Source organism: Melospiza melodia, chromosome 3 (genome assembly GCF_035770615.1).
Source record: "Melospiza melodia melodia isolate bMelMel2 chromosome 3, bMelMel2.pri, whole genome shotgun sequence".
Classification (NCBI taxonomy): domain Eukaryota; kingdom Metazoa; phylum Chordata; class Aves; order Passeriformes; family Passerellidae; genus Melospiza; species Melospiza melodia.
In genome coordinates this window covers 46,621,923-46,640,510 of record NC_086196.1, presented here as the reverse complement: position 1 = coordinate 46,640,510, position 18,588 = coordinate 46,621,923, and the positions used below count along the sequence as shown (strand labels likewise).

General features: G+C 40.6%; 2 protein-coding genes across 3 annotated transcripts in view; both read left to right on the top strand.

Annotated features, from left to right (window-relative positions):
• The window catches only part of ACTN2 (actinin alpha 2), a 67,643-nt gene extending 60,855 nt beyond the window's left edge, over positions 1-6,788 (top strand). The window contains exons 19-21 of the mRNA XM_063151594.1: positions 3,048-3,113; positions 4,011-4,169; positions 5,493-6,788. Coding sequence (XP_063007664.1) covers positions 3,048-3,113; positions 4,011-4,169; positions 5,493-5,651 — 384 coding nt within the window. The 3' untranslated portion in view covers positions 5,652-6,788. The remainder of the gene's footprint in view (positions 1-3,047; positions 3,114-4,010; positions 4,170-5,492) is intronic.
• An 11,294-nt stretch (positions 6,789-18,082) lies between these two features.
• Positions 18,083-18,588, top strand: part of MTR (5-methyltetrahydrofolate-homocysteine methyltransferase) — a 51,572-nt gene continuing 51,066 nt past the window's right edge. Inside the window, exon 1 of one of the 2 annotated variants that reach the window (XM_063151588.1) lies at positions 18,083-18,165. In XM_063151588.1, coding sequence (XP_063007658.1) covers positions 18,144-18,165 — 22 coding nt within the window. In that variant the 5' untranslated portion in view covers positions 18,083-18,143. The remainder of the gene's footprint in view (positions 18,166-18,588) is intronic. The other variant, XM_063151587.1, reaches the window with a different exon arrangement.

Here is an 18,588-nt window from a genome sequence, read left to right as displayed (position 1 = left end):
CCCTCACTGGGGAGTCCCACTTAACCATATGACTGTTCTGAGCTGCAGCACAGCCACTGCACTCCTCTCCTAAAGAAAATGGTATCTTGGAGCATGTGCCAGCCCCTCACTGCCATCTGCCCTTCACTGCCTCAGCTCCTGCTGCTGTGTGTGCCTGGTTGGGCAGCTCCTGCACACACTGCCCACACACCCCCATGGATTGGATGGGGTGGTAGCTGGTGATCCTCCCCCAACACTGGCTAGAGGAGTTGGAGGGGCAGGATTTGGCTCTTAGCTCCCATTTTTGTATCATTTTGTTTGCAGTCACAGAGAAGTATCTTCAGCTTTAGAAATGAAGTAAAATGAGTAACTTCATCCCTGGTGGGACCTGCCATAGCCTGTCTCCAGGACAGCTTTTGAAAGTTTCAAACCAGCCTAGATTAACATTTTGAGAATGATAAAATAAGCCATTTCTGAATGCTTTATAGCATCATCATAGCTTTATAGGAATCATCACATAAAATGGAAATATTAAAGGCTAGAAACAACTGTGATTATGGCTCTTAACTAAATGCTGCTCCAGATTTGTAACTTTGCTTTCTTCCTCTTCATTGACTTCCCACTGTTATTTTTCATCTTTCTTTTATGGAGCTGGTGGATGTTGATGCAGAGGCAGTCAATAACAGCATGATATTTTAAAAATGCATAGTGTTATTAACTTACTAAAGCACCACTTCATCCTATTAGTATATTAAATAAGCCCAGTGCATTTGTTGAACTCGTACAATTTTACCTATGCATAGCTATATAGAAATGTTAAAAATTAATTATTCATCTAGCAGACAGAAAACCTTGGATCTTCTCCAAACTGTCTGTAAAATCAATAAGGGTAATATTTTTCATCTTGGAATATCTCCTTAATTGTATTTATGTTAACTCACTCTAAAGTATCCCTCTGACAGGAAACATTTTGTATGAACAGGAAGAAAAAGACAAGCCAGTCTGTTTTTAAGAAGTTAGTGTGACTTCCTTCACCTGCAAAATAGAAAAATATATTGGTTCAAAACCATGTTCCAGTTTGATGTGTTTTTTTTACTAGAAACCATTTAACCTGGAATTCAATGGTGCTTTTTAAGTCAGTTTTCAAAGCAAAACCTGACTACATATATTGTTAAAGAAGACAGATAACTGAAAATAAGTTGTCAGTTATAAATTTATTTTGTACTTGTCTCCTTTGAGACATGCATATTATATTAAGTAGTATTACCACATCAAGAACAAAGTAACAGTAATTGAGTGAGGAAAACATGTTTTGCCTGGGTTCAGTGATATTTTTATTGCATCTCACATGCACTGAATCACAGAATTACTGGGTTGGAAAAGACCTTCAAGATCATCAAGTCCAACCCATTCCCTGACATCTCAACTAAACCATGGCACTGAGTGCCACATCCAATCTTTTTTTAAACACATCCAGGGATGGTGACTCCACCACCTCCCTGGGCAGACCCTTCCAGTACTTCCAGTGCACTGCATGACAACAGAAAAGGTAGCAAGCAAATGGAAGTTCATAGAATGAAATCTGCCTTGACAGCAAAGGTATTTAAAAAAAAAAGATGGAAGGAAGCAGAGTTTTAACTCTGTAGTTGAAGTGAGGACCCTCTTCTACTAAGAAAAAGTCTAAAGTATGAAACTGCAAAAACTGCACACTTTTTAGGTAATTCATTGCATATGTTGACATTACATTTCCATGAAATTCTGGAAGAATGTATTTATTAATTTGTGAATGGAAGGTTCTTTACTAACCAACTAACCTGATCTGTGACTTTTCTTTCCTTTCCCCTTCCCAAATGCATGGCCTGTGATGGGATGCTAGGACGAATCTGACAATCTACAGTCTGATGAATTTAAAGCCTGCCTCATCAGTCTAGGACAGGTTGGAAATGACTTGCAGGTAGAGGAAACTAAAATAAATCTATTTTCAGATGTAACAATAGCCAAAAAGATCGCATGTTTAAACTCCAGTCTGTTGGTCATAATGCTTTGAAAAGATCCTGCCTCTGGGAACACAACTGGTTTAGATGGACTGTCAGCATCACTTTGAGCTGTATTTTTTTTCAAAGATTTTTAAGTTTGTTTGTTTTACTTGGTTTGAGATATTTTCTTTGGACACTACTAGATGATTAGGAAAGCTCTTATGCTTCTTGCATTCAGACTTTTGTCACTTTTCCTTTCCTCAGACTCAATACAAGTTCTCCTATGCCCTCTCCTAATATAGGATGACACAATTCTCTCCAAGGCTCTGCAATCTATCACAGCACAGAGGAAAGATTTATTTACCTTCTTACTTTCATGCCATTTTGTGTTTACTCAGCCTCAAATCTAGAATGTGGCAGATATGTTATTGACTGGAAAATGAGCAACCTCATTTCATACAAGGTCTTCAACTGATCTCCTAAGTCTTGCAGGTCTCATCTTTTAAGTCAGTATGCACATCTCTGCTGTATTCAGGGTCTTGACAGCCTGCAGTCAGAAGGAAAATCCCTGTACTTATTTCCCATATATCACCAGATTGCTCTCATGATGTATTTACTTTGACCTTGGAAGGAAGTATTTCATTGTTTTTCACTGTACTTTTGGCTGATCAAATTCCACACAGAACATTTCAAAGATATTTCATATCAGGGAAGCAGTTTTGAGCATCTACTGAGTTTGACTAATTTAGTAACAAATTTTTCTCCTCGCTCTTCTTTTTGTCTTCTCTGGTTGTGTTCTCTGTATTCTTGTCCCATTCATCTCCTCTTCTCCCTTATCTCTCCCCTGACCTTTCCTGATGTTACTCCTTTTGTGGTGAAAATGTCTCTTTCCTGTGTGTAATATGTTAGTTACTTCTTCCTCTTTTTTTAAAACTGATGATGGTTCTGGTGACCTGACCGGGCAACATCAATGAATACCGTTCATGCACTGGATCCAATATGCCAATGGTCCAAACACATCATCTCTCTGGAAATTACCTTGGATTCTTCAAACCCTCCCTTCTATATTCCTTACATTGTTTTGATCAATAGAGGAAGAATGGATTGATGGACCATGATGATTTCAGAGCTTGCTTAATTTCAATGGGTTATGATTTGGTACGAGCTTTAAGAAAAAATGTCAGCTGATTCTGCTTGCAGCTAAAATGTTAACCACAGCAATACTAAAGCTTATCTAAATAGAGAGGATACTAATGTCATCCACACTAGAGATAATACTTTCTTTGCTTTTTCTTTATTTTCAAATGGTTAAAAGGGAAGTTAAAAGTAAAACAAGAAACTCGAAAACCATATTCTGTGGTGCGCTGCGTTGCTCTTTGAATTAATGAAACTTTAAAAACTGAAATTAACAGTTATTAAACTGATGTTTTTGTAAATTTCTCCTTTTCTACCTGCATGACGAAGAATGAGTTTGATACTGTTTAATTTTTGTAAACTTGCCTTTGGAGTTACATTTTCCTTGCTTCAATTATTTGTTCTAAAAATTTCCTCTGAAATTCACCTTTTTTATGGAAAAGAAAGAGATTATCCTTAGTTAAGCTGTCCTGTATTTAGCATGAAATTTTCAGAATTGTTTCCCTTCTTAGTTCTGTGGGCCTGTGACTACCCTGCTTGTTGGGCTATTGTTTCACTTCCCTGCATGGTACCTAAATTACAATGGATTTAGGATGAGATGGAAAATGAAGTGTGAAGTTAGAACAAGCTAAACTAGTATTTTGGGAGGGCGGGAGGGAGAGAATATGGTGACATTTAATTGAAAGGTATGTATTATGTATTCAGGACAAAGGATACACTTTCCAAAAGCACAGTCCTTTTTACAGAGGCGGGGTGGGCATTTAAGGTGCAGATTTCATTGGCTCTGATGTTGATGTTCCCGAGTCAGGAAGATGCTTTACAAGCTCTATAGCCAGTGGTTCCCACTGGTTCATGAGAGGCTCAGGCTGCTGGAGATCAGTATTATGGTGACCATTTTCTTTGTTTTGGATTTTGTGAAAGGGTGAAGCTGAGTTTGCCCGGATCATGTCTCTGGTTGACCCCAATGGGCAAGGAACTGTCACTTTCCAGTCCTTCATTGACTTCATGACCAGGGAAACAGCAGACACCGACACGGCTGAGCAAGTGATAGCTTCCTTCAGAATCCTGGCTTCAGATAAGGTCAGTCACCATGCTGCTGCTGCAAGGATTCAATTGCTCTCCTGTTTAGCCCTTCTTGTTACAAGCCTTTTAGCAACAGTGAAGCTTTGTTTGCAGTTTGTCAGACTTAAGAGAAAGCATGTGCATTTTCTTCTTGTTTGGAACCAAGGCTCTTACCTGAAATGGGCGCAGAATACAAGGCTTGGTCTGTGTATTGGTCATATCATAGAGAGCCAACAGATAATTAGGCATCTTAGACAAGACTTAGATGGTTGACCTGTATAATGGATATATTGTACATCAGGTTATTTCAGCATCACAGCTTTGATTAGTGGGGAACTCGTTCTGCCTTTCATGCTGTTGTCTCAATGTTTCAATGCAGTTTGCCCTCTGGAACACAGCCTAGATCAGGTGCACAAGGCTACACCTGATTGTGAGCCATGTTGTGACTGGACAGGTCACTCAACAGGATGATGCAATGTGGTGTATCCATATCCTAGAAGGAGCAACAGGAGGAAGCCTCCTGTAGTTACTGGGTTTGTAGAGAAAGCTCCTGAATTTGGCATTCTTTCATCCCCACTGCCAGATGCACTTGTGACTGAGTGGTGTTTGAAGATGCAAGGGAGTATAATGGCAACACAAGAGCTTCTGGGGGAATCAGGGCCATAAACAGTGCTGCCACAAAAGCAATACTGTGCTGTGGAGAGAGATCATAGCAGTACAGGTCTATTTGCCCAAGTTCACTCTATTGATTTTCTCATTCCCGCTACTTGTATTGATTTTGTGATCTCAGTTAATGTGGACCACATTTTAAATTCCAGACGTGTTCTCAGTAGCAATTCATGTGGAAGATGGTCTCAGGAAAAAGTGGTTTAATTAGATTGCTATTTTAAGCAATGTCAAGTCTGTTAACAGAGGGTATCCTTCATGTCATAAAGGCATGCCATTAAGAAAAATAATGCATCTTTCTTTACACATATGTTAGAACTTTGAAACTAACAGGAACTACCTGCATCTGTCCTGTCACTGCAGAAGGGGCAGTAGTGCACTGCAGAGATACTGACTATCTAGGAGTAAGCTGTTTCTGTAGCAGTCTGCCCATGGTTGCACAGTGCTTGGTAGCTAATATACACAGTCACATATCCTGACACTGCATTTTGACCTAATCAGTTTGTTGGTGGAATTGCCCCCTTCAACTCATAATTTGTGATGGAATTTACAGAGGAAAACATTTGGTCTCAGAAAAATAGGCAAGATGCCCAAATTATTAGTTACAGAAAATAAACATGTTATGTGATTTTGAAGAACTAATACTGAATTTGTCAATCCTTTTCCCCCTCCCAGCCTTATATCCTGGCAGATGAGTTGCGTCGAGAGCTGCCTCCTGAGCAGGCTCAGTACTGCATCAAGAGAATGCCTCCGTACACCGGCCCGGGCTCTGTTCCTGGGGCTCTGGATTACACCTCCTTTTCATCAGCACTGTATGGAGAGAGCGACCTCTGAGTCAGTAATTGGCTGTATTCATGGTAAACACTAAAAATGCCCACCTTATTGCCCAGATTGCTTCTCAAAAGCTTTGACAAGCTGATTTAAAAACAAATTTTACAAATACAGTAGGTACCGTCAGTGTAAAGCGCTAGTAACTGAAGTAACCCATGTATATTAAAGTGTGCAGCACGCTAGATACCTGCCTTGTTGGTTTTAGGTTGTCTGTCCTATGCAATGCTACAAAACTGATTAAAAATTGAAAGATATTAATTTTGGAAATATACATTCAGAAAACAGAATGTGAAACCTAAAAATGTTGAAACTTGCAAAATATTTCTCCATTTTCAAAATGTTTCAATGCCATATGCACTTCTTTTATGATGTTCAGAAGTTAGAAGTCATGCTTTTTTTCTTTCATAGAGCAATATTACTTTCCTCTCATGATTTCTGATTTTGTATGCTTCTATTGGTGGAATTTAATAAAATACTAAAATGCAGATTTTCAGGGAAGAAATATAACAACCACATAAACTACTTAATTACAAAAGGAATCCAGAGTGCTATGCTTTTGTCTCAAAGAGTTGTAATATAAGGGGGAAGCTGATTAAAGTGCAGTTTTAGAGTTCTGTAAGCAGTTCTTTTCTTTTAGGCCTTTGACTTTTACAGCTGAGGGAATACAACTTTTATAATCAGAAAAGCTAATTTCATGTGAACTGTTTTGTTATGAAACCCTCATTCTTGTCTATGTTGGACAGTCTTTGTTTCTCAGTATAAGAGTGCATCATTGTATGTATTAGTGGGCAACATTCATCTCTATCCTGCATAAGCAAACTCCCATCTGAGCAAATGTAGTATGGTTGTCTTGCAGCTTTAACTGTTCAGTGCTCAGAATTCAGTTTGTCTTGAGTTCTGCTGCGTCACAGGCAGTTCTGTCTGTACCCTGCTCCTGTGCGCTAGACGTTTACTGGTTTTTTCCACCTTGAGAAATGACAGAGAATAAAAGCAGTAACTTTTTTACTTGAATCCTACCGACACTGAGGAAATGCAATGTAATCAAACAAAACCATTACGAATGGTGAAGCAAGCTGTGCAGCCCAGTGCTATTAAAGCAATGATGTGCCTATTAAATAAAGTCTGCTTTTCAAAACCTTATGAGACTGTCGTTGGCAATTAACCTAGTGGCTCCCTCTATGAACTGGAAACATCTCTGAACACCAAAGGAGTTTTCAGATGCAAAAAGTTCAAAGTCTGTCACACATTTCAATACATGTGTCTGCGTGAACAACAGTCTCTGTGTGCTGGAGGTATAGGTCTGTTTTCATGAAGAGAGATGGAGCTCAGAATGAGTTGGAGAGTTTCCATGTAGGTCACCTGAGCACAGATGTCCCTAACTTGTTAGAACTCCAAGCTTAGATTGAATTCAGTGGTACATAGGCGTTAACTTTGAGGACATTGGTGTTAACTTTTCTGTGTGTCACTTTTTCCTCATGTGCAAAAAAAGCAGATGTTAAGTATGCAATGGTGCTTTTGCTGGCCATTGTTTGGAAATTTATGGATGGCAAGCATTAAAATTCTGTGTGTGATTTCAATCCTAAAACAGGCACCCTGCAGGTTAAGGTGGGTGGAGTGGGAGCATTTTAAAACAATTCCAGAGGAGACAGACAATGACCAAATATCTCTTCCTTCTCCCTTGTCTACAAAGGCCAGCAGAGGACTTGCTAGGGCTAGGATCTGCATGTGGAGCCTTGCACACAGCCAGAAGCTGCTACTGCCACTGCTGACAATGACATGGTGCAGTGCCATCTCCTCCTGTGATCACAGTGCCTGTACAAGCTAAGTCAGGAAGCTCTGCCTTAAAGCAAAGCCATCTCCAGCTAAATGACTGCAGGTCAAACTGAATCCTATTAAAAAATAAATCTATGTATCTCTCATTGTCACGGTTTAATGCAACTGGAAGAATAAAACACTGCACTTCTGAATGTGGCACAAAAGCAAAATGTCAGTGCTACAGGCAGGATTATGCAAAAAAAAATGGCACAAAGATAGTTTATATCTGACACCTCTGTCAGGTTCATGTTCTCTATCCACTAATTCTTATATTGTGATATTATTCCTATTTCTGATAGTATGGAAGGGACTTCTAAACTCCTCCTTTAGCTGTGTTCTGTTGATCAAAGCATGTGAGAGATAATGTTATCAGCAGCAAGAGAAAAACTTGCAAAGTAATTTTTCCAATCTTATATCAGGTTTCTAATTTCTAAAGCAGAATGAACAGAACCAGTGGCTGAGAACGGCAGGGATTAATTATCCATTCACACTTGCCTAAAAATGTTATACCATAATTATTACTTTAACATGTCTTTTGTGTAAAATGAAGATATATCATAAAATGTTTCTCCCAGGATCAACATAAGCAAACTGTGTTATTTTACCCTAGAGAGGGTAATCCTCAAGGTCCTTTAAAATATTCTGTGATCACATTCAGGGGCTGTGGGTTTTACAGAGACATTTTCTTTTCCTCTAAGGCTCTGTTTTTAGTAGGTGGCATTTGTATATTTCTGCAGGATCATTCTTCCCACTGGGAATCAACACAGCAACGTTTTCTGTCCACATAATTCTGGCAGCAAACTAGTTTTACTGTGAAAAAAGTGCAGTAGTTGAGTCAGGGGTAATAAATGTGTCAATCACAGGGGCCAAATCAAGGTTCAGTAGCTGGAGGTACAGCATTACTTTGAAGAACATATGAATGAAGATTGTAGAATACAGTTCACAGAAGTTGGTAAGGTTTTAACTTGCTTAAATGACTGTAATACAGATGTCTTCTGTGACTTTACATGAATACAGCAGTTCTTTGAAAAACTTCCTGCCAAGATAATTTTGATTTCATAGTAGTAATTTTCAGACACTGATTTTTGAAAGGTGCTGATACAGGTAGAAATCTGCTGTCAGCTCTATGCTACCTTCACACCTCCCTTCTTTGTACACAGTTTCCACTGCTGTTTTTTTATCCACTGACCACAAAAGGCTTGGGTCAGAGCCATTCCTAGAGGATTGCACTTTCATCAGAACATCCTGTTGTTCAGTTTCTGAATTCTTGGAGATCATGTTCTTTTATTCACGTTGTTCATAGTGTCTGTAAAGGTTTTCCCAGACACAAGTGGTCTCACTGAAGGAGGAATATAGTTCCTGTTAGCAGCTGGATTTGGATGGTAAGCAGTTTCCTTTCTTGACTGAAATAGCTTGTAGTTGAGGCTAATTCTGTAAAGAAGTAATAGTTTGATCATCATTAGTAAATGAACATGCTTTCCTCACTGTAATGATATCAATATTTTTGGTAGGTTTCTACAAATAGTTCCAGTAATATTTAATGAGAAAATAATATCTATTCATTACCTGTGCCACTCTTCCCCAAGACTCATGGTTAACAACTGGTGCACTTACTTGCTTGTGCATAAGTCTACATTCTGCTTGTGTTCAGAGGGTATTTTCTTTGGGAGCCACTTCAGCAGCATTAAACCTGGACTACAGACAGTTGTTAGCATGTTCTGGTGAGATTCTACTTGTTTTAGATCAAATATTTTTATATAGGAAAACTGACTGTTCTAAGCTGGATTTTATTTCATATTAGTCTCTTTTTAAAATGTGTAATCCCATTCTAATTTTAACCCAAGGTGTGGGCTGCCACCACAAAGGACAAGTCTATCTCTGCTTTTTCCATGATCCCATTAATTTATAAATAGAACAGTTCCCTGGTCTGGTTACCGTGCTGGCTGGGAATACATATCTAGAGTGCTTAGAACTGTAGATTATCCCCTGGAGCAGCAGCCTGTATTTACATTACCTTAAAGTGATTGTATAACTGTGGAATTAGGGACCGAGCCACCTACTTTCACTGAAAATCCTTTATTATTCCCAACAAAAGAATACTTATGTTCAGACAACAAACCTTGAGCCAGTACTAGGAGTGCCAGTCGTTTCCCTCATTAATTAGGGCAGCTATATTAAACAATAAGCCAAGTCTTTTCCATATGTGAGCTTGACTAGGATTTCATATTCTAATCTTCGAAAGAAATTCCTCTGCTAATTTGCTAGGTCTTGGGAAATTGCATTAGCATTTGTAATACTGCTTTTCACAAATTTGTTTATCAGCATATTGCTTTAATTACCTGGAAATCAAGTATGTTGGATGAATGTCCTGAGACAAAAAATGTCCTGAGGCTATTTTAACACCCATCCATCCCTTATCTACTTGCACCTGGCTGTTTTGTTTCAAAACCTGGCTGTTTTATTTGGCCCCAACACATGGAAACTTTCTTCCTTTCAGGATTCCTTTTAATGCTTTGAGTGGAAAATGACCTTGAGCACTGTCCTTGGGAGGAGTGGTTATCCTGTGTGCTCTCCTGAGCTGGAGCCTTCCAGCTGCATAAGGGATACTTGTGGCAGAAGCCCAGGTATAGAACAGCTCCTCTGGCTCAGACACTGAAGGTCCTGTTTCAGGTTTTAGCCGGTGTGCTGATAAGACTGAAAGAGAAGAAATGCTTGCACAAGTTGCCAGCAAGTCTGGCCTTGATTTGAATGGAACTGTCAGTACAGGCACAGCAAATTCTTATAATTAGAAAAAAGGCACAACAGAAAAGCAAAGAATGGCTGTATCAAACATCTTGTTCAGACCTGTTTCCTAGCTCTGACCATTATGAACTGGAGGAATAATGGAAAAGTCTGAAAAGGAGATGCTAAGTGGTCACGTGTGACCAAAAGAGTCTCCGAGCTGACAGTAATTTGTAGATCACAAACTTGTAGAACTCTGCACACTGATGCCAAAAATTTAGTCTGTTTTTCTGCCAAAGTAATATATCTGCTTTGAGAGCTCCTTCTGTCCTCCTTTCAGTAGGACCTACTGCACCTATAAACCCTCCACTAGCCTATTGGATATGCTTGAAAAAAAGATTTACTTTACATTCCTTTATCTATTTCAAGCTGTTTCCCAAAGTCTTTTTGGTTGCTCTGGTTATCTTTTTATCTTCTGGTAACCTACCAGAATTAATATGGACGTGATTCCAGCTTTCTGACTAAATATTTGCAAAACACAGGCAGTCCAGGAGAGAGGAAATGTTACCTCCCAGGAAACAAACCCCAGTAACAGTTGTGACAAACTCTTTAGCAAACCTATTTAAATGAAAGTCAGACATCCAGTAATGCTTGGGGGGTACCCAGGTGAGTGTGACGAACACGTATGGCAGATGTGATGTGGTCGAACACCACATCCCTGACATCTTGTCTATTGCTGCTGTCATTAACCAAAGGCACAGGATCTAACATTGAGTGGCCTTGCTGTGATTTGTGCAGTGTCTTGGGACAACACTCCATGGCAGCTCTAACTTTTACCTTCATTATTTGCCAGTGGAAGGTGACAAGGCCTGATTTGCCACAACAAGCTGGCAAACACCTATACTGTCCTGCAAGCAATTTTGGCACTTGGAAATAATAACTGTCTCATTATCTGAAGTGACTTGTGGGTCACTTCATGGGCTTGAAATGTAAGTATTTTAATGCGATAATAAAAATGTACAAGTATTATTACATTCTTAAGCCGTTGAATTGCATTTAATTTTTTCCCCATTTTTCATTTTGGTATAGCTGCATATGCAGTTGTAAGAAGCGGAAATTATGCTTGTAGCAAAAAGAAAAATGTAAACTTTATATAAAAAAAAGACAATACATTTTTTAACATTTTTCATTCTTCTCAACAAACAATACATTTCTATCAGCTGCCTCAACTTAAGAAGATTTGTCCCAACAGCACTACAAATTAAATGTTTTGATTATGGTTGTGCAAAAACCTTCAATCCATAAAAATTAATAACTAGCTTTTTCATTTTCTTACAGCATGAAAAACTGAAACCATTCAATTATGACCCCACCTGACTGCCCCAACATTCTCGCTCTTCTGGGAGCTAAAGCAGATTTTCTGTAAGACTCATTGTTTCTTCAAGCCAGACCCTGAACCCAGATGTCCTGGCTGACCTTATTTGCAAGGGACAACTGGAACAGCTATAGTGAAATGAACATTCTGCCTTCTGGAATAGTTTTTGGAATGAGGCAACATCCTGATCAGGGTCATTACCCCTTCTTGTAGTGGTGGCCTTTAACTGAAGTGCTGCTCTGCAGACAGGATTGCCTTTAGCAATCCTGGTCATTAATTTGCCTTTTCTGAGGAGACATCTCTCTTCCTGCCAGCATTGCTGTCTCTTGGCAGATAACTTTCCCTCCCAACTCAGACACCAGCCTCTGTCTGCCACTGCTCTCTTCCCACTTTTAACAACTGTCCCTTAGAGCTTAAATGTTTCTGACTGGAGATGTTGACTCAAATCTAGTTTAATGATTTCAAGGCTCCCTTGAACTGGATTTTAAAGGGAGACACTTTATTTCTGCTTGATCAGAATGCAGTTATTCTTGACTTGTACTAAGGCAATAGAGTGTTCCTCCCTTTGTTTTTATTTAATATCTTTAGCTTTACCTGCTACTCCTGAAGTACTTATCAGATCCATCAATAGATAGGAATGACAGCATGCTTTTCAGTCATCAGCTCTGTATGGAAAGGCGTTTGTGTACCACAGGAAAATTTAAGATATAAACCACAGATTATTCCACCAGCACCTGCTGGCATCAAAATTCACGTGCTTGCAGTGAGTTTTGCTCTACATAGTAAAGAGGAGATGGCAGACCTAAGTGTGATTAACCAACAGCCCAGCCTCTACCCTCTTCACACGCTTCTGGAGGCTCTGCCAGCTCCCACTGTACCTGTCCTATCTGCACGTGGGAGAGCAAACAGGAGAGGAGGGAAGGACAATACACAGTATTTGCATGAGCAAGAATATACAGGGGGACTATTCTTGCTTGTGCAAGAATATACAGGGGGACGAGGACCTACTTTCTCTTGCAGCTCTCTTATGTTGCCTCCAAGTTCAACTCATTGACAGTGACTCTACTACATGAGGGGTTGTACAAAGACCACTCTCCTGATCCTGAAAAATATACAAGGAAAATGCTGACATGATATAGCAATGCTAACAGAGACTTCTGAGGACTTGTCAGCAGATCTTAGATTGCTTAATACATTTTATTATTAAGTGCTACCTTAACACTTTAACAAGTGTTAAGACCCAAAGTGAAGTCCTTTAGCTTGACAAGGCAAAAAAGAGATACCAAAGGAAAAGAAAATCTCAAGTGGAATTATTGTAGACCACAGGCTAACAAAAGAAATTTTTCACTTCTATATTGAGAACTTGCCAAAGAGTAGGACCTGACAGGTATCACTAACCAACAGGGTGGAAATACTTGGCCTTTAGGATGACAAAGTACACTCTGGGCATTTTTTAAAATGCAAATGTGTATTACTGATAACTAAAGAAAGACTCTGCCCTAGAGCAGTGTTCCCAGTCAGTGTCTCTTGCCCATGTTGTTGCTGGTGTAAGAGGCTTGTTTTTCCTCACAATTTTATTTCTGAAGCTTAGGCAAGATTTAGAACCAACATCACCACTGAGTATTTTTTCATGTTTCTTCATTTCTTCATTCATACATACGACTTTTAGCATTAAGGTTCTTTTTTGTCTGACAATTCTATATTGTTGCATCACTTGCATTTTTTTTTCATTTAGTATGTTGATTTGACAACAATTTTCTTTAGTCATAGTTAATATCTCCAGCAAAAGAAACTTTCTAGAAGGGTTTATATTTCTGGAAGAGGTTCCTTAAACTTGTTTTCTACCTCATATCTGGGACTTTAATCCATGCTGCTGTTTCCTTGCTCCTGACCTCATCATCTTTCTCCCCTCTCTATTTCTGCTCTTCTAGAATGAATTGAATGCATGGGAGGTGATAGCATTTCCCAAATTCCTCTCAAGGTAAGGGAGATGGTGCCTGCCTATAGGAAGGGTAGGGAAAATGTCACTGTTAGCTCTGTGCTCATAAGCAGCTTCCACAAAGCTTTGAAACCTATGTGTTAGACTTGAAATCAAACTGAATGAACCATGCGGTTTCAAAGTCCTTTAACGAGAAGAGAACTGCCTATAAACCATGATTTTTAAGAGATTGTTGACAACATACTGGGCTGTTTCTCTGTGTAAGTTAGAGAAAGCAAAGTAGAGAACTGGTCTTTCAAGGTATTTTACACGGAAAGATTCCCTCTGCCTTTGCAAAAAAATCTCACAAGGTTTGCTTTTTAATGAAAGAAAATGACGGAATTGAGGCTGCTCTGTCCCAGCGATGGAGCCATGCCTGACAGCCGGATGCCCTGCTGGAAGCTCTCCAGTGCCACTCACACATCGCACACAAGGGACCTGTCCATGTCCCTTTGCTCTGCCTCATTGTGCCGTGGTGGTACTTCCAGGATGCAGATGGCTGGGCTGAGTGGCTTTGTTTTCTCATGGTCCACCATTCAGAGCTGCTCAAACCTTTCTATAATCCTCCGCAGTCACCACATTTTCACAGATCTCAAGCTGTGTCGGTCACAAACCGCTGTGCTTGTCAGGAGAAGTGTAATCCCATTTACAGCAGCAAAAGTATGCCTGGGGCTCATGCTCTGACAGCTCACTTCAGCTCCTGGAGTCTGTATCTCTGAGCTTGTCTATCCACTGATATGGCCCAGAGAACACCACCAGCCTCTCTTCAATGATTTTGATGTGTATGCCTGAAAGCTGCATACTTAAGAGTTTTAAAAATGCTGCAAAATTTCATAATGAAATAAATACAAAATATTTACAGGCACAAATCTGTAACTGGTTGAAAGCAGTTGACACAATTTGCCAGCAGTATGAATAAGCTCTAAGACTACACCCCTTATTGAATTCCCAGTCCTCTCATGCCTGCATTTAAAGTTCTTCCGGATATTTATACACTCTTTCATCAACAAAGATTCTCTAAAGATGCAAAAGGTTATACTCAGTTCACTCTAAGTGTGTTTTTTATCACTGTCACGAAGACTTTGGGCTTTTTTTTAAGTAGTGAAGTCCAAATTCTTTGGTAAATACGTAGAATAAAATTGTTGGTTTAATATCTTTAATAGGCTATTTTGATATTTGGAGTGTGCTTAGAACTGATCTCCAGGCACTCAGCTTTCTTTTACCTTCACGTAAGGTTTTGAATCTGGAAGAAAAATGTTAAGATCATAATTTAACTTATACAGAACAGATAATTTGTATTTGGATCACAGAAAAATCACCCTCTAAGTTGTGGGTCTACAAAATTATTAAAAATAAATAGTAATTCTTAAACTCAGAGGAAATTCTGAAACTATGAAACAAGTAGTGCAACTTAGTAATCCAAAATAGGGCAAGAATCCAGCTGCAGCAAAACAGCACAAGGGGTAACTTCACAGAAGAGAGTGCCAAGACCTGCACTCTGAAATCAGATTAATCTGCTTTCCCCTTCAGACTTCTGCATGGAGCTGTGAATGCTTTGCTTGGATATATTTCTCTAAAATGCAACTCTTCTACAGTAACACGACTAATTCTACTGTTCTTGTTTAAATAAGGATTACTTATGTGAAAAACCCATTAGGAGCTGCATCCTCAGAAATCAAGGCAAATAATATGGGAGACGTGTATTTTTGTAATTAATATTGTGGAGATATTTAAAACACAACTCCAAAAGCTAAAAGTGGGCTAAAGACTTGTTTTTTATCTTATACACATGTGAGTGTGTTGTTTGAATGCATGGGTGTGCAAGTAGAGTAACAAGCTGGTGAACAGATCCTTGGCACTGAAAAAATAATCAAAATATGAGGACGGCTTTGTTTGCTTCAAACACTGCCTGGTTTAAAAGATCTTTTTGTGAGAGTTTATCTGTGTGTGTGGGAGGAGCTGGGGAAACAGTGGTTTGAAAACACATTCAGATATATTTGGAATAAACATCAGAACTCAATCTTAGAGTTTTTTTATTTCTTTTGTTAAGGATATTTATTTGGATTTAGTCTTGCTGCAATTAGGAAGAAGCTAGCTTCACTAAACCACCACATATAACCCCCTTCAGAAACCAGGATTCTCACCATGATGTGTGACTCCATGTCTGCACCTGATGTTTAAATAGGGCTAATTCCCCACAGTGCTAAGGTCAGGCTTCTCACACACAGGAATGATGCCAACTTTGTGTTCTCCCCTGTTTTCTCACTGCTCTGCAACTCTAAGCTGCTCCTGGTATTAAAGGGAATGTATTAAATGGAACAGGCTAATTTAGCAAAATAAGAACAATGCTCCGTAACACAAAAAAACCCAAACCAAAACAAAAAAACCAAAAAACACTACATTTCAAGCTTAAGGGCATGTTCACTGCAAATACTTGAATGTTCCCTCCAACCACACCATGTGTTTGAGTGTCTCCAAGAAACAGCTCAAAAATCTTGGTAATTGCAGGAGTGTGTCAGCCTTGGGGTAGGGACACACATCAGACTCCCAGCACTGCGCAACTCTGTCAGCATTGACACGAAACCAGGAAAAGGGACCTGGGATTCTCTAACACTGCAAAACACATTAAGGCTGAAGTTTTGTGTTGTTACTTCTTTGTTGGATGAATGTTACCTTTACCACTCATCCACTCACTCCTCTTCCCTTCACCCTCTGAAGTGCCATCCTGCTTCAGTTGTGCTCCTTCGGTTGTTTGCACAACTCCAGTTTCTCAAGCAGATTGAACACAGTCTGAGGCTGGAGGGTTGTTGCCCTCTCTTCCTGCTGCTGTTCCTACATCACCCCTAGAGATCATTCTGCTGCAGATGAATTGGACCAGAGATCTGTTACCACTGATAACTGACTTTTACAGAAGAACTGTGTTCAAGGGCTAGCACCCACACAAGGAAAAGGATGGAAACAGGAGAACAGCACAGGGTGGCATTTGGGACAAACCTTTCACAGCATCACACAGTCAAACTGGCTTAATTTGATTGTGAAACTGCAAAGGAACTGGGATATGTGAAATGATCCTTTTCAAAAACGCCTTCAAATCTGCGGCTTTTTTTTTCCCCACTGACCTACTTTGCAGCAGTTACACAAACAACTGCATCAGCACAAGGACGTGATGAACTGTGGTACAAAGATCTGTTGCCACAAAAAGCAACTGTGTAGACAGTGAGCTTTGCAACCTGCATTGCTGCCAGAGGAAATTTTCACTGTGTTATGTCACATGACAAAAAAGGGTGGAAGCTGTCAAAAAGTCAAGCAAGGAAATGCACCCCCTAAAATCTCATAACAAGCAGTTCTCAAAGTATTGCCCACCTCTGTAATATATTGTGTGTATTAGGGATCAAACTAGGCACTCATTAGGAACACCTAATTTCTGCTTCTGTTTAGTGTATTCCACTTCTGTTGTTAGGTTTTCAAAGAGTATGGGTTTCCCAACAACCACATCTTACACTGGAATTTTGGGACACATTTTTGCACTAGGAGCTCGGGCTGATGATTGCAATGGTTTGCTGACAGGTAAGGTCTGCTCTCCAACATCCCCTGTCATTCAAAACCAGCGCATGGCCTCCTACAACTGAAGTTGGACTATTACCAAGTTGATCTGTGGGCTGCCAGCATTTATTCTGAAAATGAATGAGATATATATGTTACTTAAACATGACTAATTTTATATATATATATATATATATATACTTGATTCACTATTGACCAAAGGGACAGTTGATTATGAAAGTTCTTACATCACACTGGACTCAAGGGAGTTTGTAATCACTGTTTCTGTCTCTCAAAAGAAAATTCAAGAGTGAATGTTTAGCTTCCATTTTACAGGCTTCCTTCTTTTCATATTTTCACCATTGAACCTGTTTAGATGACAATTCAAGGGCCAATAACAAGCAATAAAGGCTTGCTATTGGCACTTGAATTACTAACACGAAATGAGAGGACTAGTTATTCCTTTGAGCTACTCCAACTCTTGGCAGTACTTTCTGTACACAGTGTGGTGATTGCAGTGTTGTTCTGCAAATATTTATTTCTTTTAGAAGGTGAGTTCTCACATAGCAGGTTTTTTTCATCTGTCAAGAAAACTGTGACTTAAATTTGATTTCTTTAGTATTATTTTGCCTCCAGGTTTACATGACAGTAACGTGCATCCATACATCACTGGCATGTCCAACTTCAACCTCCCTAAGGCTTATTTACAAGCCTCCTCCCAACACCACATTTGTCTCTAGTGGCAGTACATTTGCTTGAGTTTGAAAGAATCACCCCCGTACACCACATCCCCGCCCTGCTTCTCCTCGCCGTGAGAGACAACTCAATTTTGCTGAACTCGGCCTGGCTCCGAAATCATCCCTCCCCTCGGGGCATTTAACGTGTCGTCTGGGTCTGTTTGTGCGTCTGTCGGTCTGTCTGTCTGCCAGCAAGGACACGCGCCTGCCGCTCCCCTCACGCCAGGGGCAGCGCGCGCTGCCTGCCCCGCGCTCGGGGCGGAGCTCGCGCGTCACGGGCGGCGCGCGGGCCCCCGGCCGCGGGCGGTGACGTCTCGGCGGCAGCGATGGCTCCCACGGGGCCGACGGGTAACGGCGCGAGCGCCGGGGGGCGCGGGGGACCGGGCGGGCTGTGAGGGGGCGGCGGCCGCGCCCGCCCTTCGCATTCCCTGGTGCTGCCCGCGGCTGGGTGCAGGCAGGGGCGGCACTTACGCACCGCGTGTAACTTTTCTGCAGAAGCTGCGTGTGGCGTGTCGGGAGTGAGTGAGAGAGTGAGTGAGAGAGACAAAGAAGGAGTGAGGGCGTTTTCTGGTGCCGGCCCCTTGGAGCAGCTGCATCCTGCCAGGGAGGGGCTGGGAGAGACTTCCGGGGTACCCGCACCGACCCGTCCAGCGACGCAGCTATGCCGGGAGAGTAGCTGGGTGGGAGGGGCTGGGTGTGCTCCAGATGCTCGGGACTCTGAGTCGAAAGTGCCATTTCACGGATTAAACAGAAGCCGTTGGATGGGGAGGA